At 44.3% G+C, this 17,443-nt stretch overlaps 1 protein-coding gene across 3 annotated transcripts in view; it reads left to right on the top strand.

Annotated features, from left to right (window-relative positions):
* The first annotated feature begins 1,953 nt into the window (after positions 1–1,953).
* LOC147621481 (uncharacterized) overlaps positions 1,954–17,443 on the top strand; it is a 56,224-nt gene continuing 40,734 nt past the window's right edge. Inside the window, exons 1-13 of one of the 3 annotated variants that reach the window (XM_086824224.1) lie at positions 1,954–2,093; positions 2,279–2,410; positions 2,920–4,064; positions 4,912–5,069; positions 5,158–5,272; positions 5,391–5,514; positions 5,582–5,639; positions 6,788–7,502; positions 7,772–8,101; positions 8,375–8,623; positions 8,720–10,135; positions 10,215–10,287; positions 10,364–10,449. In XM_086824224.1, the coding sequence (XP_086680350.1) occupies positions 2,985–4,064; positions 4,912–5,069; positions 5,158–5,272; positions 5,391–5,514; positions 5,582–5,639; positions 6,788–7,502; positions 7,772–8,101; positions 8,375–8,623; positions 8,720–10,135; positions 10,215–10,287; positions 10,364–10,449 (4,404 nt within the window). In that variant the 5' untranslated portion in view covers positions 1,954–2,093; positions 2,279–2,410; positions 2,920–2,984. The other 2 variants (XM_086824225.1, XM_086824226.1) reach the window with 2 other exon arrangements.

The raw sequence follows: 17,443 nt of genomic DNA, 5'->3' as shown, positions 1-17,443 counted from the left end.
GCAAGGGAGATCTTTGAGAAATATATATTTTTTCATTACCCTTTCCATCAAGTTTGCTTTGAATGTGTATCCTTATAACAAGATGTAAAGCTAGAAGGCTACTCACAATGAAATGTGTATCCTCAAAACGTTTGCTTTGAATGTGTATCCTCAACAAGATGTAAAGCTAAAAGGCTATCCACAATGAAAAGGACAAGAAAACATGTTAATAAAGGCATATAAGCTTCAAAATTAGCAAGAAGATTATCAAAGCATTAACTATAGAGGATCTTCATAAACAAAACAATTAAATTTTGATAATTTTCTCTTTGCTTCAATGATGTAAAGAGTGCTCCAAGGATTACTAGGTGAAAATTCATACCATGTGAAAATGCATGGATGGCTTAATCAACTAGTTGTAAGCCATGTTTGAGTCATTCAAGAATGAAAGATTTTGCAATATCTTGATGGAAAGCCTTGATTTATCATGAGTTAAGAATTTGTGCATGTTTAGTTGTTTTTATATTGTATAAATAATGATATATCCAACAATAACGTTAAAAAAGTCAAATTTCAAGCAAACAATCACCTATTTTATATACCTGCTTTTAAGACACTATCTAACATGCTTTAGTGAGAGCCACTTGCCTTTCACGTGGTGCCACACATGTTATATAAACATCACATGCTTTGGTTTTTATTATTAATGAATGTAACATGTAAAGACCAAGAACAAGGCATGATTAAACATTTTTAGAAAGCACACCATATTTTTTTTGCATGTTGTGTTGTGTGATCTTTAGCAAAACATGTCCTTTCTTAGCTTGATAGAAGCCCCACTATAAAAAATTATATGACTAAAAAGCACTTTGAGTACATAATTGGCTTTGGAGCCCTTGGCTATTCCATTGTTGGTGGTGGGGTTTGATAAGTTTTGGGATCCTCAAAGAACATTAACTCAGCTAGCATCATCTTAATCCCTCTCTCCACTCTATAATTGACTCCTAGAACACTTTGCTCATTAACTTTGAGTACACATTGATGCACTACAAAGAAATCACTTCAAATGTATGTGCACTTTTATAAGGAAAATATAAAGATATGTACATGGGAGATATGCATTTGTTGAACAAATGAAAGCCATGCATCTTGAGGATCAATAAATGTAAAAATTTATCAACTGTGATCTCATTGCTTCCTTTGTAGTGTCTAGTTAAAGGTAATGGCCAAGTTGGGACCTTATAGTAGGTGATGAAGCAAACGAGTTGACATAAGGATGTTGTATCTGCGCTTGGTGTAGCTAATGTAAGGCCTCAATGCTTACACAACTCTCCCCTTAGAAGGATTTGGGACTCCCCTTTTGCCTTTGTGACACTAGTATGGTTGTTGATAAGGACTCATTGCCTACACAACTCTCCCTTAAGAGAGGATTTGAGACTTTTTGAGACGTTGGGGGCTCTAGTTTATTTGGCCTTTCACTTGTAGTGAGAGCTCTACCATCCATAGAGCGGCCCCCTCGTCTGAAACTACTAAGGAGACCCTGGACATTAAGGTTATCCCAATGGATCTCTTTAGCCAAAGGTTAATCCATGAGATTGGGCATATGCACTTGACAAAGTTTGGCGTTTGAACAGCACAAAGTCATCCTAATCAATATCATATATCATGCATCAAATACATGATATTTAAGTCATCTAACTTGGCCAGGTCTGCTAAAAATTATGAGCCCATGTCATAGTTAGATCGGAGGTGCTGAGAGTCGCTATAGTTTACTTTGCATGTGCTCAACAACACCACTTATGGATGCTATGGAGATGTCTGAGCAGTCGATCCAAATTCCAACACAAGACAAATACCCTATCAAGCCCTTATGCTGCGCCCAATTTGGGACGTTGTAAGAGAGTGCAGTTTTAGCCATAGCTCGATATTACCCACTATTGATTATGGGTTATTTTAGGCAGGATAGTGGGTGAGCAAAGTTCAAGCTAATTGTGAAGTGGGTTCTTGCACGCTCCCATGTAGTAGTTTGTGCTAGCTACAGCTTTTTGCTTTTTGCTTTAAAAAAAGGGGGGCTTTCTGGGACCTCTTGCTGGCAGAAGATGGAGGAGCTCTAGGTATGCTTTGCTTTTTGCTTTTACCGGATTGCATTGCTATATAAGAGAGAAGGCCCATGTGCAGGCTTTTGCTGTTGTTCTATATGTAATGTGTTTTTTTTTTGATTGAATGTGGGTTAGCATTCTATTTTGATTGATGATAGATTTACGTAACTCATTGGGCCTTTCTTGTTGTTGGGTCTTAGCATTACTTGGGCTATTCGCAGAAATTGTGGAAGTAAAGCATGTTGCAAAGCATGTATAGTGGAAGAGGAAGAGGTAGGGCAAGACTCACATGCCCATCAATGCCCATCTGTGCTCTTTAGCTCAACCTGCAGGTATGTGCATCCGTCTGTTTTTCCCACAGATAGGTTTTAACCTGTCGCAATTCGGGTTCTCCTTTATCTGTTAGGGTTTTTCCTACCTCAATTTGGATTCTATTGTGCCTGTCAGGGGTTTGTCTCTCTCAACTAGGTTTTGTCTTGCCCGCCGCTGCTCTTTCCTAGCGTTTATCTGCCTGCCTTTGCCATAAATATGGGTTTTTCTGCTTCAATGAGGGTTTCTTCCTGCATTTACTCCGACTGTGGTTCCTGTGGCTTGCCTCTTTTCTTGTTCTTCGTCCGCTTAAATTAGGGTTTTTTTTTGGGCTTGTAGCTCCTACCGCTTTAGGGCTTCTCTCTGTATCTTTTACCTCCGACTGCCACAAATCAGGTTTTTCTTTTTGGTGCGTACTGCTTCGGCTAGAGTTTTCTCCTGCTTCTTTTACCGCTGCCGCTGTAAAATGACGGTTTTCTGTGTACTGTCCAACTCGGTTTGTTTTCTGCTAATTTGGGTTTCTGGCTCACAGTCTCGAGCAGGATTTGTGTTAACAGAGCAGTGAATTGGAGGAAGATTTGAGCTCGATCAGGATCCATGAATCGAGGGAGAAAAGGGAAAGGCAGCAAGGCACCTGCAGAGGTAGTGCCGGATGAGTTCCGGTGCAAGCGATCGGACGGCAAGCAATGGCGGTGCAGTGCACGGGCTGCAGAGGGCAAGAGCATGTGTGAGAAGCACATTGTACAGGCCAAAAAGAGAGCAGCAGGGGCTGCTGCGAAGCTACCCGCTCCCAAGCGTCTGAAAACAGGTCCTGGAGAAGACCAGGCCAAAGGCAAGCTTTTCAAGAAGGCCACAAAAGCAGCGCCCCCCAAAAAGCAGAAAAAGGCAGATTCCAGCGACACTGAAACTGACACTGATGATGTTACCGAAACTGACTCCGACACTCTGCCACCCCCCAATGTGGCAAAGTCCCTACCTCTGCCTGCAAAACGCCTCAAGGACACTTCCAATGGCCGGGGGAGTGATCCCGGTTCTGATCCCAAAATGATCGACAATGGTGCTGCCAAGTCAAAGAAAGCCATTGCAGTGGAGCATGGGGGGAGCTCAGAAAAGAAGATAAGAGACCGAGACCACACAGATGGTTTTGAGAGAAAAAATAGAGAGAATACAGATGGTTTTGAGCGGAAAATGAGAGAGAACACAGATGGATTTGAAAGGAAAATGAGAGAGAACACAGATGGTTTTGAGAGGAAGATTAGGGACAGCTTGGACGGTTTTGAGAGGAAAATGAGAGACAAGACAGATGATTTTGAGAGGAAGGTCCGATTTAAGGAGGATTCCGAAGGGAAGGAATCAGAAAGGAAGATGAAGGTGAAAGCAGAGGATTCTGAGAAGAAAACAAGGGAGAAGGTGCAGGATTCAGATAAGAAGACAAGGGTTAAGGCAGATGACTATGTTAGAAAGATTCGAGACAAAGCAGAGGATTCAGGAAAGAAGATCCGGGATAAGCTGGAGGATCTGGTAAAGAAAATGCCAGAGGATTTTGAAAGGAAGAACAGGGTCAAACCAGAGGATTCAGAAAGGAAGGTAAAAGAGAAGGTGCAGGACTCTGCTGTGAAGGCCAGAGATCATGTGGTGGACTATCCAAATGAGACTGTCAGGGATACGAATGCAAAGGTGAGGGTATCCTCAATTGTTAGCAGTTCTGGTGACTCTTGATTTCAAAATTCCTGTTTTGAAACTTGAGGTTTCGTTTCCGCCCCCCCCCCCCCCCAATTGTCATGGCTCTGTCTGCCCTTCATCTCTAGACGTGGTTTATGTATGAAAATCTGAACACTAAGGGTGGACATAGCTTTATACATAAACCTGGATGTGCGTCAGCATGCGTAGGGATGCGCTTGTGGGTCCTGATGGCCTGTGTAGGGATGGACTTGTCTCTGCTGATTGCATGTGTAGGGATGCACCTGTCGTTGTTGATGGCACACATAGACACATGCCTGTGGTCCTGATGGCATGCGTGGAGGCTAGCCTCTTGGCCCTGATAGCATCTGTTTGTGCTGATGGCATGCATGGGGACATGCCTGCAGGTGACGATACCATAACTAGGGATGTGCCTATGGGTGCTGATGGCATGCACAGGGATGTGCTTATGGTCACTGATGGCATGAGTAAGGACGTTTATGCATAAGAGATTAAAACACAAAGGTGGGCATTTTCTTATGTGCTTGTGGGTGATGATGGCACGAGTAGGGATGTTTTTGCATGGAGATTAAAACACTAAGTTGGACATTTTCCCATGTGCTTGTGGGTTCTGATGGCATGAGTAGGGATGTTTATGCATGGAGATGCAAACACCAAGGTGGGCATTTGCTTCCATACATAAATGTGGAGTTACATGTGGTAGTGTCATAGTGCAGTTGTGGTGATGACATTGATGGTTTGATGGTTTGAAGCTTTGATAGTAGAATTTTCATATAAGATTTGATAAAAGCCTTAAGTCTGTGAAACCATGGCATCATTGCAGGATGCAGCTGTGCCTTCGGGTGAGAAGGGGCCGGAAAAGCGGAAAAGGAACAAGGACAGCAAAATGTGTCATCAGTGTCAGAGGAATGACAAAGGGGCTGTAGTCTATTGCCAGAAGTGTAAGAGCAAGCGCTACTGCTTGCCATGCATTGCAAGATGGTGAGAAAAATGCTTGCCTTAGCGGTGTAATGTGGTATTGCAGGGAGGACTCTGTAAATATCCTAAAAGCCACCCTTGGACTGTACAGGTATCCTGAAATGAGTGAAGAGGACTTTGAGGAAGCATGCCCTGTTTGTCGGGAAAATTGCAACTGCAAAGCGTGCCTTCGCATGAAAGGTGCAAGAGCGTCTTCCGTGCAAGAGGTAATTCCCTGTTCACATCGAAGGTTATTAGGCTGGCCGTTTTTCTGGGTTACGGTGCTCAAAGGTGGACTGCCCCAGCATGATGATTAACCATTTTGATGGCATGATTTGGCTCCAGGAAAAAGGAACCGTCGCGCAACGGATATCAGCTCTGCGCTACATGCTGTCTTTCATCTTGCCTCTCTTGAAGAACTTGGATAAACAGCAAAGCCAGGAAATCGAGTTGGAGGCTAAACTGAAAGGTTGGTAGGGTTAGCTCAAACAGAAAATCCTTTATTGAGACCATCTAAGTTGCTTTATTGTCTACAGGAGTATCTGATGTAGAGATCAAAAGGTCAAAGCTTAACTCAGACGAGCGTCTATTCTGGTTAGTTGTTTTTGTCCTTCTTAAGCACATTGTGTAAACACCTTGTCCTTTTTTTTGGCCTACCTTTGGACACGGTAGGTACACAATCTATCTTTTTTTGCTTAGAGACTGCTTTTCAATCTCTCTCTCTCTCTCTCTCTAGCTAGCTAGGATGGGTATGGTACAGGATGGAGCTAGCTAGGTTGCATATCATGATTGTATACTCCATGCATATAGCTTTGCATTCTCCTAGTAGTAGAGCTCCATCCCCTGCACACCCAGATTTAGCTTTTTTTGTTCAGTACTTTTTCATTTTGTTGGGATGACAGAGGATGCCCCATACAGGTACTCCGATTTGTCTCATAGGCCGAGTTCGGTCTTTTGGAAGACGTTAATAAAATCTTTCTTTCTTTTTCTCTCTCTCTCTCTCTCTCTCTCTCATGGTAGACAGTCAGTCTTTTTAGTCTTTTAGTCTTTCCATGGTTCGGTATCCCATGGACTTGTTGTACTACATTCAGTCTCATAGACCCATTGGGTCTTTTGAAGACGTTAATATTACTTTTTTTCTTTCTTTCGTGCTTTAAATAAGTAGTTGTCTTTGATTGCAGTAAGTCAAATGTCAGTCTCATAGACCCATTGGGTCTTTTGAAGATGCTAATATTACTTTTCTTTCTTTCTTTCTTTCTTTAAATAAGTAGTTGTCTTTGATTGCAGTAAGTCAAATGTCTGTCTTATCGTACATTCCACGGTCTTGATATGCTTTTAGTTAACTTAGCCAGTTTTTAATGATTTGTAACTCGTTGAAATATCTAATATTGTATTGATGAATCTTGTAGATGAATGACCTCTCTATCAAAACAAATAAAGGAAAAAACCTACATAGACATTTTTAATCGATATTCTCATTGATGAGTTTATGTTAGCTAATAAATAAAACGGTTTAATTCTGTAACTGGAATTTTAAAAATTCCATACTTTTTTATTTCAATTAAAAATATTCTAGTTAGTATAAGTAGTTAATAATAAATGAATTTTTAATTGTTCAATAATATATAAAAAGGATTCAAATTAACATTCTTTAAAATTAAAGGCAGGCATATTGAAATTTTTTTAATCTTTATTTTTGCCTTCATGAGTTTTATGTTAACCAGGCCTTCTCTTCTTTGCAGCGACAACTGCAATACCTCCATTGTGGATCTATACAGGAGCTGCCCCGATTGCAGTTACGATTTGTGCTTAGTATGCTGTCAGGAGCTTCGTGAAGGGAAACAGCCAGGTGGTGAACAGGCAGGTTCTGCAAAATACCATTCCCAAGAAAGGGCTACAGATTCGGGCCAGCTGCTGAAGTCTGCTGATGCAGATGGACATTACGAGTTACCGGTATGGAAAGTGAACGAGGATGGCAGTGTTCCGTGCCCGCCCAAAGAGCGGGGGGGCTGTGGCTCTCCACAGATTTCTTTGCGGCAAATTGCGAAGCGCGATTGGATCGCCAAGCTTGTTACAAGTGTGGAAGCCGCAGTCAGCAATGATGAGATGTTAACTCAATTCAACTCATTGGGACCATGTCAATCGTGCTCAAAGGAGAAGAATGCTAGCTCGTCTCTTCATGACGAATGCTTCCGCCAAGCTGCGCAGAGGAGTGACACACTGGACAATTTTATTTACTGTCCTTCAGCCTTAAACATGGGTCAAGATAGCCTTCAGCACTTTCAAAAGCATTGGCTTCAGGGTGAACCTGTAATTGTGAGAAATGTACTGGACAAAACAAAGGGCCTAAGCTGGGAGCCCATGGTCATGTGGCGGGCTTTTAGAGAGACGACCAAAAACAAGTTTGCTGAAGAAACCAAGTCTGTAAAGGCTATTGATTGCCTTGATTGGTGTGAGGTACGCTTCCCCCCCCCCTCCCCCCCCCCCACACACACCCAGCCAGTGACGTAGTGACCCACTCACCCATCCACCTGCCCCTAGCATGCATGCACACACATGCTTGCATCCATGCATTCAGGCAGGCACAGCCCATGCAGGCAGAACCCACAAACACACACAAAGCATGCATGCACACACACATGTGGATGTAGAGCTAGGCTTATTTGACAGTTGAAAGAAGGATATTTTGTGCTGTATTTATAATTAACTGTTTGTTACATGCTTAGGTTGAGATCAACATCCACCAATTTTTTAAAGGATATCAAGATGGTCGCATGCACAAAGATGGCTGGCCTGAAATGCTTAAGCTAAAAGACTGGCCTCCTGCTAACTTTTTTCACGAAAGGCTGCCACGCCATGGCGCAGAATTCATCAGTGCATTGCCCTTCCATGACTATACGCATCCTACACGGGGGATGCTGAACCTCGCTACCAAGATTCCCGAGAAGGTTGCAAAACCTGACCTGGGGCCTAAAACTTACATTGCTTATGGCGTCCAGGAGGAGCTCGGACGGGGGGATTCTGTAACAAAACTTCACTGTGACTTGAGCGATGCGGTAAATATCATATGAATTATCAGAGTTACAGAGCTGTTAGAGTGTTTACAGACTTGATCTCCCGCCCTTTGGATGGGCAGGGATTGGATGGGAGATCCCTGCCCGTGAGAGACGGGCGGGTGAAATCTCCTCTTTACATATGCAGGGTCTTTGTCTGTAAAGCTCTCTCATTCTTTACTTTCTTACCTCTGCAAACAGATGGTCTAAAATGTGTTCATAGGATTGCATCGCTGGCATGATTTGATATTTTTTGCCATTTGCTTGGTTTTTTAGGTCAACGTTCTCACTCACGTTGCGGAAGTCCAACCATCAAAATGGCAACATGACAGAATCAGGAAGTTCAAAGAGAAGAATAAACCACGAAGTCCAGAGCAGTCGAGTGTATTGATTCGAGGGGGAGCTAGATCTGAAGAGGGGCAGCTGGAGAAGCAAGTAGCACCCCTAGTCATTGATCAGTGTGAGCGCCCAAAGACTGAACAAACTTCTTGTTTGTCTCCACAGCCTAGTGCTGGCTCACATGAGGTTCGCATGTCTCTCCTTGCTGTTAGGCTTTATGATGGGATTAAGAAATACTTTTACCTGGATATCCCAGGGTAATCCATTTGAACCCATGTGCAGGCAACTGCCAATGTAGCTGTTGACTATGCTTCACAGATGATGGAAGCTACTGATACCAAGGTGCCTCAAGCTGGTGACGAAAACACTGAGAGTGCTTCAAGGATGGTCACGGAAGATACGGATGCTCCGCAGGCTCAGGTGCCTCAAGCTGGTGATGAAAACACTGAAAATGGTTCAAGGATGGTCATGGAAGATACAGATACTTGGCCAATTCAAGTGCCTGAAGCTAGTCACAAGAATATTGAAAATGCTTCAATGATGATGATGGAATGTACAACTGCTTCAGAAGTGCAGGTGCCTAATGTTGGTGATACCAATGCTTCTGAAGTGAAGGCACCTGAATATGCTGGTGACAGTAAGGCCGAAAGTGGGGGTTCTAGGGATGACACCATTGAAGGTTGTAGAATTGTTGGGTCTGATACAGTTCTGTCAGATCACGTAGAAGATGAAATTATCTCAGAAGCGAAGGTGCCGGAAGTTGGCAACAGTAAGATTCTAAGTAGTGTTCCTGAAGATGGTGATGTTGGCAATGTTGGAATTGATGTCAATCAAGGTGATGTTTTGGCTGTTGAAGAAGTGGGTAAGCTTGACAACAATGAAGCTAAGGGTTCTGTCACAGTTGACGCGAACATTCCAAGGGAACAACCAAATGATCAGGCCCGCCCTTCCGACACCTGGTTGACATCCTCCTGTGATAGCTTGGTTCACTCTGTGTGTGAAAAGGAAATTAATCCTAATGTCAATGTTGCTTCAAAGGAAGTGGATGTAACTGCTGGAAGGGAACAAAAATATGAACTTCCACACCCACTGTGTGAAAAGGACATGGATCATGTTGAGTTTGAGACCAAAGAATCTAATGACCATGTTGCTCCGAAGGAAACTCGGAGTGAAGGACGAAATGACCACTTTGCCTTTAAGGAAACTCAGTGTGAAGAAGGGAACAACCATATTACTTTGAAGGAAAACCAGAGCAAAGAAGGAGATGATTCAAAAGTAGTGAACGTGGACATTCCAATTGCTCACTCTTTAAGTGAAAAGGAAATTGATCATGTTGACAGCAAAGAAGGAACCGACTATGTTGCTTCAAAGGAAAACGTTGTCCGGGAAGCCAAGGCATGGGAGGGTTCCTTTGCAGTCAAAGCTGACATCAAGGATTATGACGTCAAGAATCCGGTTAGCAATGAGGGGGATGTGCTTGTGAAAAAAGAAAGCCCTTTGAGCTGTGAGGCAGAACATGTGCATCTAGCTGGCAAAAACGAGGGGAAAGAGGCAATGATTGGTGAGAGTAATACAGAGTTGATGAGTGGCGGAGCGCTTTGGGATATTTTCCGTCGCCAAGACGTGCCAAAGTTGCGAGCCTATCTGAAAAGCCATTGGAAGGAGTTTCGGCACATCAAAGAAAAGTTTCTCACCTATGTAAGTATTTGTACAAGTTTACCATGTGGCAAGACTCAAAGGCTTTTGCCCTTGCTCACACTTGAAAGAGTCGTTACAGGTTGTTGACCCCATCCATGACCAGACCATCTTCCTCAATGAGGAGCACAAAAAGAAGTTAAAGGAAGAGTATGGTATGTGCACTGTCAGCTTAAGCATTGCAAGTTGGGAAGCTTTGGCTTCTGTAACTGTGCCTCTGTTTTGTTGTAGGTGTCGAACCTTGGACATTTGAACAGTACACTGGAGAGGCTGTGTTTATACCTGCTGGCTGTCCTCATCAAGTGAGAAATATGAAGGTACGTGTAGGTGTTATGCTTGGGATTTTTCTTTCCAATGAGACAGGCTCTCCAAGAGTTAAAGGGTTGCATTGCCGTCTCTTGAATGCCCATTGATTATTAGACTAGCTCTCCTTTCACTTATTTGGCACACTAGAGAGGTCTGCATACCCTCAATAGCCTTAGTATATCTGGCTGTCCATCTGCCAGGCTTGTCTGAGACAGCGAAGGATTGTTGTGGAATGTGAGGAGAGTGAGAGTGGCCCAAGGATAGTTCAGTAATACCACTCACACACGAGCAAAGTTGTAAGAGTATTCGATGGGAACCACCCCGACCATTGCAGTGTGGAGCCAATCTGAGGTGTAATCCTTTGCTTGTTAGCATTGGGCCAAGCTTCTTGCCTATATAAATAGCACGAATAGCGAATAATGTTACCTTGCGGATGGGTTCTCGTGTATGGAAGATGCTTGCATCAAATTGTGTCCAGCATGAAACAAGAAAGGGGTGAAACTGAACAATCGATTGTTAAACACAAATGATAGGAACTTGAGTTGGTGAGCTAGACTTAATGGTTTGTTAGAAGTGCATGTTGGCCTGAGTGTCCTCACAATTTTTTTTTCCTGGACATTTCTGTGATATCTTATGTATATGATGGCGAGTGACTTTTGGAACATGGGGTTGATTCCTTCGAAAATGCACTGCTCGGTCAGAGGATCATTTTGCACGACAACAATATAGAAATGCAATGCCTTGATTCATGTGTGCAAAAGTTTTGGATTATCCTTGAGGCATTGCAGAATGGCTGCAAATGTGTTATGGATAGGATAAGCTCATGTGCATGGTTATACACAAAGCTGGAATGTTCATGTTTGATGCATGGCACATGCACCTTTCTTTCTCAAATGGCACATGCATGTACATGATCCCGCTATTAATGGGATGCTGTTTTAGACATGCAAGGTGTTACGTCCCAAGGCTAACTAGGTTTAAGACCCTCGGGTTGGGTTAACCATAGCCTGGGGTTGGACATTTTTTTTTTGAACTGGCCTTTGGCCCAAGATCCTCCCATAGTTACCAAATTTCACTGTTCGTAGACAGCCACCCGTAGGCGCTTATTTATCCATCTGTAGGTGATGCCACCGAGGAAGCACGGAGGGGGGTTTTGAACCCAAGACCTCTTGGTCCAAGGCAAACACCTTCACCACTTGAGCTATCACCTCGTTGGCGGGGTTAGGCATCTTAAGTGGAGGATTAGTAGCTTTTATGAGATGTGCTATATTTGGCTCTTGGTTTGTTGGAGGCCTATATAAGTCACTTTATGGGTCAGTTTGAGGGAGAGCTCCTCAGACCTAGACTCGAGGCCTTGAGACTACTCCGTGCTTCCAATGGGTGTGTATTGGTGGTATGGGACGCCAAGGGGTTTGCACATGTCTCGGATGCTACTGTCCCCCTGTGCTCGGGGCTGAGCCTGAATGGCTCTATGGTTGGGCGGTGAGCTAGATGCCATGTCCTTATGTTTTCCATGCTTATGCTTAATCGCAAGGTTTATCCAGATGGGGCTTTACATTGGTATCAGTAAGCTTGGAAATCTTTGAAAGGAGGAGAGGAGAAAATCCATCGCGTGGATCTTCCGGAGCTTTAGTCATCGGGTTGCTTTTTTGCTTTCCAAGGTCTGGTTTGTATGGGACGCTTGGACGGAAGGTGGGGAGTAATGGGGCTTGACGGAGAAGATCGGTGTGGTTGGATGTCTGGGAGTTTTGCAAAGAACTCCATATCCATGTGAAAAAGCAGAGGGTAAGCATTGTGCTTTTCGGTGCTTTTTCAAGTTTTGTGCGGAGGAATTGTTTGCCCTAAAACCTTATGTCTATACCTGTCGTCATGTGCTTTTGCGTCTCTAGTTTCACCCCATAGCTTTTTCTCCATGGCTGAACTATTAGGGTTTCTATGCGGGCTGGTCACCCTATCTACGAGTGGTATGTGTAGATTTGAGGTCGACCTAGAGCTGCTGTGAACAGCCCTGCTGGTCGCCATGAACAGGAGGAAAGAGGGGTGTGCAGAGATGAGCATGCGTGGGCGCTGTTCAGAGCACAGAGAGAGGGGAAAAGCACTGCTGTGAGCCGATTCAGGCTGTCCTGAGTGACTGCCCATGTGTGGTTGTGTTACCATGTGTGGGCATGCCCGGGTGTGAAGGGGATGATGCCCCATAACTGGGCTGGACGGCCAGAATATGGGCGCATATCAGTAGGGGCCGAGCACTCCATATATGGGATGTATGTGCGTGTGGTGTGTGAAAAAGCACACGTGGTGCTTTTTGCCTAAAACAGGCCGATTTGGAGCTTTTCTGGTGCTGAACTGCCTCTTCTTGTTCATCACTTCTCTTCTCTACTTTCACCTGTTTGGAAAAGTTTACACCACCACCTCAAGCTTTTACTCTCTTTACAAGTGCTTTTTCCGGACTGTTTCATGGCTGAATACATGGTTACCTCGGTTTCATCTGTGAAGGTGTCTGGATCTTTGTCGGCCTCTCCTGCAACAACTCAACCTGGAGTAACTACATTATCTGTTACTCCTATGCAAGGTGGTGATACAGCTCAACCCAGTATACCACAGGTGTTCCCAACTTCCCTCAATATGTGGGACAACCCATACCCACTTTACAGACAGGTGTGGATCCCAAATTTTTACATGCTTTTTCTTAGTTTGTTGCTCCGTATTCTCAGTATACGGGCTATGTGCAACCTCATCTACCTTCGACACAACCTTCTCCTATTCCTCAACCTCCTGCATCTCCACCATAGTCACAAGGGAACGTCGTTCCAAGCTCTTGGAACGGGGGAACGCGTTCCATAGAGATAGCCGTTCCCGTTCCCGTTCCAAAATGGCACCGCAGACCATGTAAGAAATATAAGTGAACTATGTATCATGTAGAACACATCTATGCATTATCATGGCCACTACTGAGATGGTTTGAGGTTCTTTCTTTACTATGCCTCTTTCCAAAGCATTTACAGATATATGAAGTAAATTTATAAACACATTTATGCAATGATGTGGCGTTCCCGATTCCGTTCCCTTTTATTCAAGCTTTTCGTTCCCGTTCCAAACAGTCATCCGTTCCCCAAAACGTTCCCGTTCCCTTGTGACTATGATCTCCACAAGTGGATACTTTGTATGCCACTGTACTTGATCGGCAAAACAACAACTCACGGAGCTATGCTCCCAGGCTCCCCAAGCTTCAGCTAGTAACCCTCCTCCTCTGCAAGTGCCTTTTGAATCGTTTTCTGGTGAGAAGAAAGAGTGCGAGGAGCTTTACTTGGATAGCTGGCTTGGGAAGTGCACTGCCTTTTTTGATCTGTACAAATACATTGATGCTCAGCGTATTAGTCAGATTCAAATTATGCTTCAGCATAAGGCATTTGCCTGGTGGAAGGACCTTCGTGAGAAACCGACAAGCAACGCTTTATCGATCAACAAAATTGAAAACTTTCGTAAGTTCTTCAAACTGGAGATGGGAAAGAAGGGCCTAGATAACTATTCCTAGGAGTTCGAAGTCTTGGTGAACCATTGTAAGGCCCTTGAGGAGCCTCATGTGTTGGTGTATATGCTTTATCTATTCGGACTACCTCCAGATTACTAGAATGAGGTTCTATGGAACCGTATTCATTCTTTGGATGACATCTACCGCTATGCCAAGAATTTTGATGATACTCTTGCTGTCCGAAGAGGTGGTGAGCCTGCGGGTGAGTCTGCACGCAGCAAGAACCAAAAATCCTCTAAAGGCAAGAAGCGAGGTAGTGTTGCAGCATCCTAGGATGGTTAGTTCTCACAATGCAATCCCAAAACAAGAGAAGATCCGCTTCGCAAACCGAAGAACAGGTTGCGAAGGCGAAGAAAGAGAACTTGTGCTTCGAGTGCAACCAGCCCGGTCGTCAATATCGGGATTGTCTGAGGAAGAAGTCTTCAGGGGGTAAGACCTCGGTACATATTACAGAACTACAAGGTAACTCTTTGATCTCTTCTGTAGAAATTCATCATTTGGCTTCAAGTAGTTGTTGTAGATGTCAGATAAGTGAATTTGCCTTTGGTCCGCCTGATCTCCTCCGAGTTGAGGGATCTGTAGGTGGCCAAAGGGTGCGGATTCTATTGATAATGGTTTTGAAACCGGCCTTCAGAAACTTGACAGGCGGTGGAATAAACACTCGCACACAAAACACTTCATCACCCATGAGAACCTAGAAAAGGAAAACAAACAGGGGAGCTAGAATGCTCCTGCAAATAGTACAAGGACACCGATTGGCCCCAAAACGCGGTGGCGCCCCTTGCGGTATTTCTTTACTTGATCAAATATGAGTACAAAGTACTTCTTGTCGAATCCTTTACCATTAGGATCCCTTTTAGCTTTTCACCCAGGACTTTCCAAATAAGAACTCTCGTTACTACAACAAAGCATTCCATAGAGAAGGCACGCCTGTACAACACCTCCCTGCTTGAAAAGGTCTTCTCCATCTCAATCATGGATCCCACAACCCTTTCCCAAACAGTAGTAGGGCTGTACCAAACCATATGTCCTTCCTACAGTCACAACTTGCATGTAAGCTCGAGAAAACTAGAACCTGTTCACATGAATCCAGAGACATGCTTTCCTCATGAAACCAAAGATCTGTATCTCGTAAACCATAGACTTGTATCCATAAACCAAAGTCTTGTATCCTCGATACCAAAGTCCTCTTTCTTCTCGAAAGACCAATGTCCTGTTTCCATGACAGATAAACCATCAAATCACGGTTGCCAAAACCTAGAGAGAGAAAGATAGAGGACGTGTCAAGCAATCCCTGAATACACATAAGTCCAAGTCGAAGAGCAACAACACATCTCTTTCAAGAACATCATCCTGTGCATATGCAGCTTGATCCTCTGTATCCCAATCTCGTAAACAAGGCCTGCAATCCATGATATCACACTTATGAGTTTCCTTTTCACATTCAACTGATGCCTGTCCACATTGTGCGTCCTGTGCCCGTGCCTACTTGCTTGTTGTGTAGAGGGAAAAACACAGGGTTGTAACAGGTTCTTGTCGTCATTTGGTCCCTTCACTAGTCTTGACCAGTGTTTCACACACTGAGCGAAACCAAGGTGTGAACGGGGATTTCCCACAGAAGAAAGCTACAACATTTTACTGGCATGGTTTGTCCTGAAAGATGGCCATACACCATGAGCAGCATGGGATTTTATTCATCAAAGTGACTTATAATATTTATAAGTCACATATCATTAATGACAGGCTGCACATATGATATTTTGGGCATGGAAAGGTGGACAGAAGGAGGTGCCTAGGTGAAACTTGGGCTTCAAGCTAGGAAAAGCACAAAAGTTGATATTTTTGGGCTAAAACTTGGAGTACAAGCCAAGGAAACCATAAAGTTGATATTTTTGGGCTAAAACTTGGAGTACAAGCCAAGGAAAGCATAAAGTTGATATTTTTGGGCAAAAAGGGAAAAGTTCTGCAAATATAGCAACTCGACTTTATAAAAGGAAGTTGGAGGTAGACACATCTCTCTGGAGCTTTTTCTCTCTCGTGGCGTGAGTACCTTCAGAGCCCCCCTCTCCCTGGGGCATGGTTGTTACGAGGCGCGCCTCTAAAAGTTCGAGGCGTTCGACTGCCTGATTGAAGCGTCCATAAATTTTCTTTTTATATTTATTTATTTATTTATTTTTGTTGGTTTGAGTCTTTAGACGGGGGCTTTAAGGGCCCAAGGCAGCCCCTCTCACACACACTCTCTCTACATTCTCTCCCTCCCTCCCTCAAGCCTTTCTCAAGACCCAAAGTTCAAAGTTCAAAGTTCAAACACACTAGGATGATGATGTTTTTTATACCCTCGTTTGGAGCTATCTCTATACTCTACCGGTTCATTTCATTTTACATTGTACCCTTGAATCTTGCTGATGTATCCAGATGATGAAGATGGACTATTTTGGTCTCATAGGTCATTTTGGCCTTTTGCAGACATTTAATACAGCTTTCTTTCTTTCACACACACATACACACTCTCTCCCTCTCTCATACACACCCTCTCTCTCCCTCCCTCAAGGCTCATACATACATTCTCTAGTCTCTCTCTCTCTCTCTCTCTCTCTCTCTCTCTCTCTCTCAACTTTCACTATATATATATATATATATATATATATATATATATAAAACAGACGCTTCTAACACGCCTCTAACGTCTTTAAAAAATATGAGTCTTTGGAGGCGCATACCATACCCGCCTCATACCAAACGCCATTGACGCCTCTAACAACCATGCTCCCCCCCGCCCGCCCCCCCCGGGCACCCCCCCGACCCGCGTTGGTGGTTGCCACCCTACTACGTACGCTGTTCGCGCCTCTCTCCTCTGGCGCGTTGCGCCCTGTTCGACATGCCTAGTTCTCTCCCTCTCTGCGCTCTCTGCACTGTGCCCTGTGTGACCTGCCTTGTCACGTGCATTCAGCACTTGGATGCCACGTAGACATATCTGTACAGAAGGTGAAGGACCTGGGATGGTAAACTGGTCCCATGTGAGCCCAGTTCGGGACAAGTTAGCTAGGGTTCCACCCAGTCGTCCGAGGGCAGGTGTGCAGTGTCCTACACATGAGTCCAAGGGCAGGTGTGCATTGTCCTGCACATGAAATAGTGCCAGTCCGCGCTGTGAGTCTCCCTCTGGAATGATGTCAGTGATTCTGTGTATCTGGTATGGTACAGGATGCCAGATCACTGTGTAGACAAATAGGTTTTGCATATAGCAAAGGGGCCAGCCCATAGGGCTACCCCAAGTACTTGTGTGGGCATGTTGACAATGTAAAACCACCCCCATAAGGGCCAGGAAGGCCTTGGCTGTACCCACCAGCCATGGGTAGGCCATGGGAGGGCTAGAGGACAGCCCTAGGGGCATGCCAGGGGTAGCCGACAGGTTATTCAGCCTTGAAGAGGTTATGGGGCAAGTATGGGGCAGCCTATACAGGCTGCCCAGCCTCCAA

This window comes from Cibotium barometz, chromosome 30 (genome assembly GCF_041138505.1).
Source record: "Cibotium barometz isolate CiBa-2024 chromosome 30, ASM4113850v1, whole genome shotgun sequence".
NCBI classification, from domain to species: Eukaryota; Viridiplantae; Streptophyta; class Polypodiopsida; order Cyatheales; family Cibotiaceae; genus Cibotium; species Cibotium barometz.
Note: the sequence above shows the minus strand (reverse complement) of the source record. Positions and strands in the feature narration are given on the sequence as shown.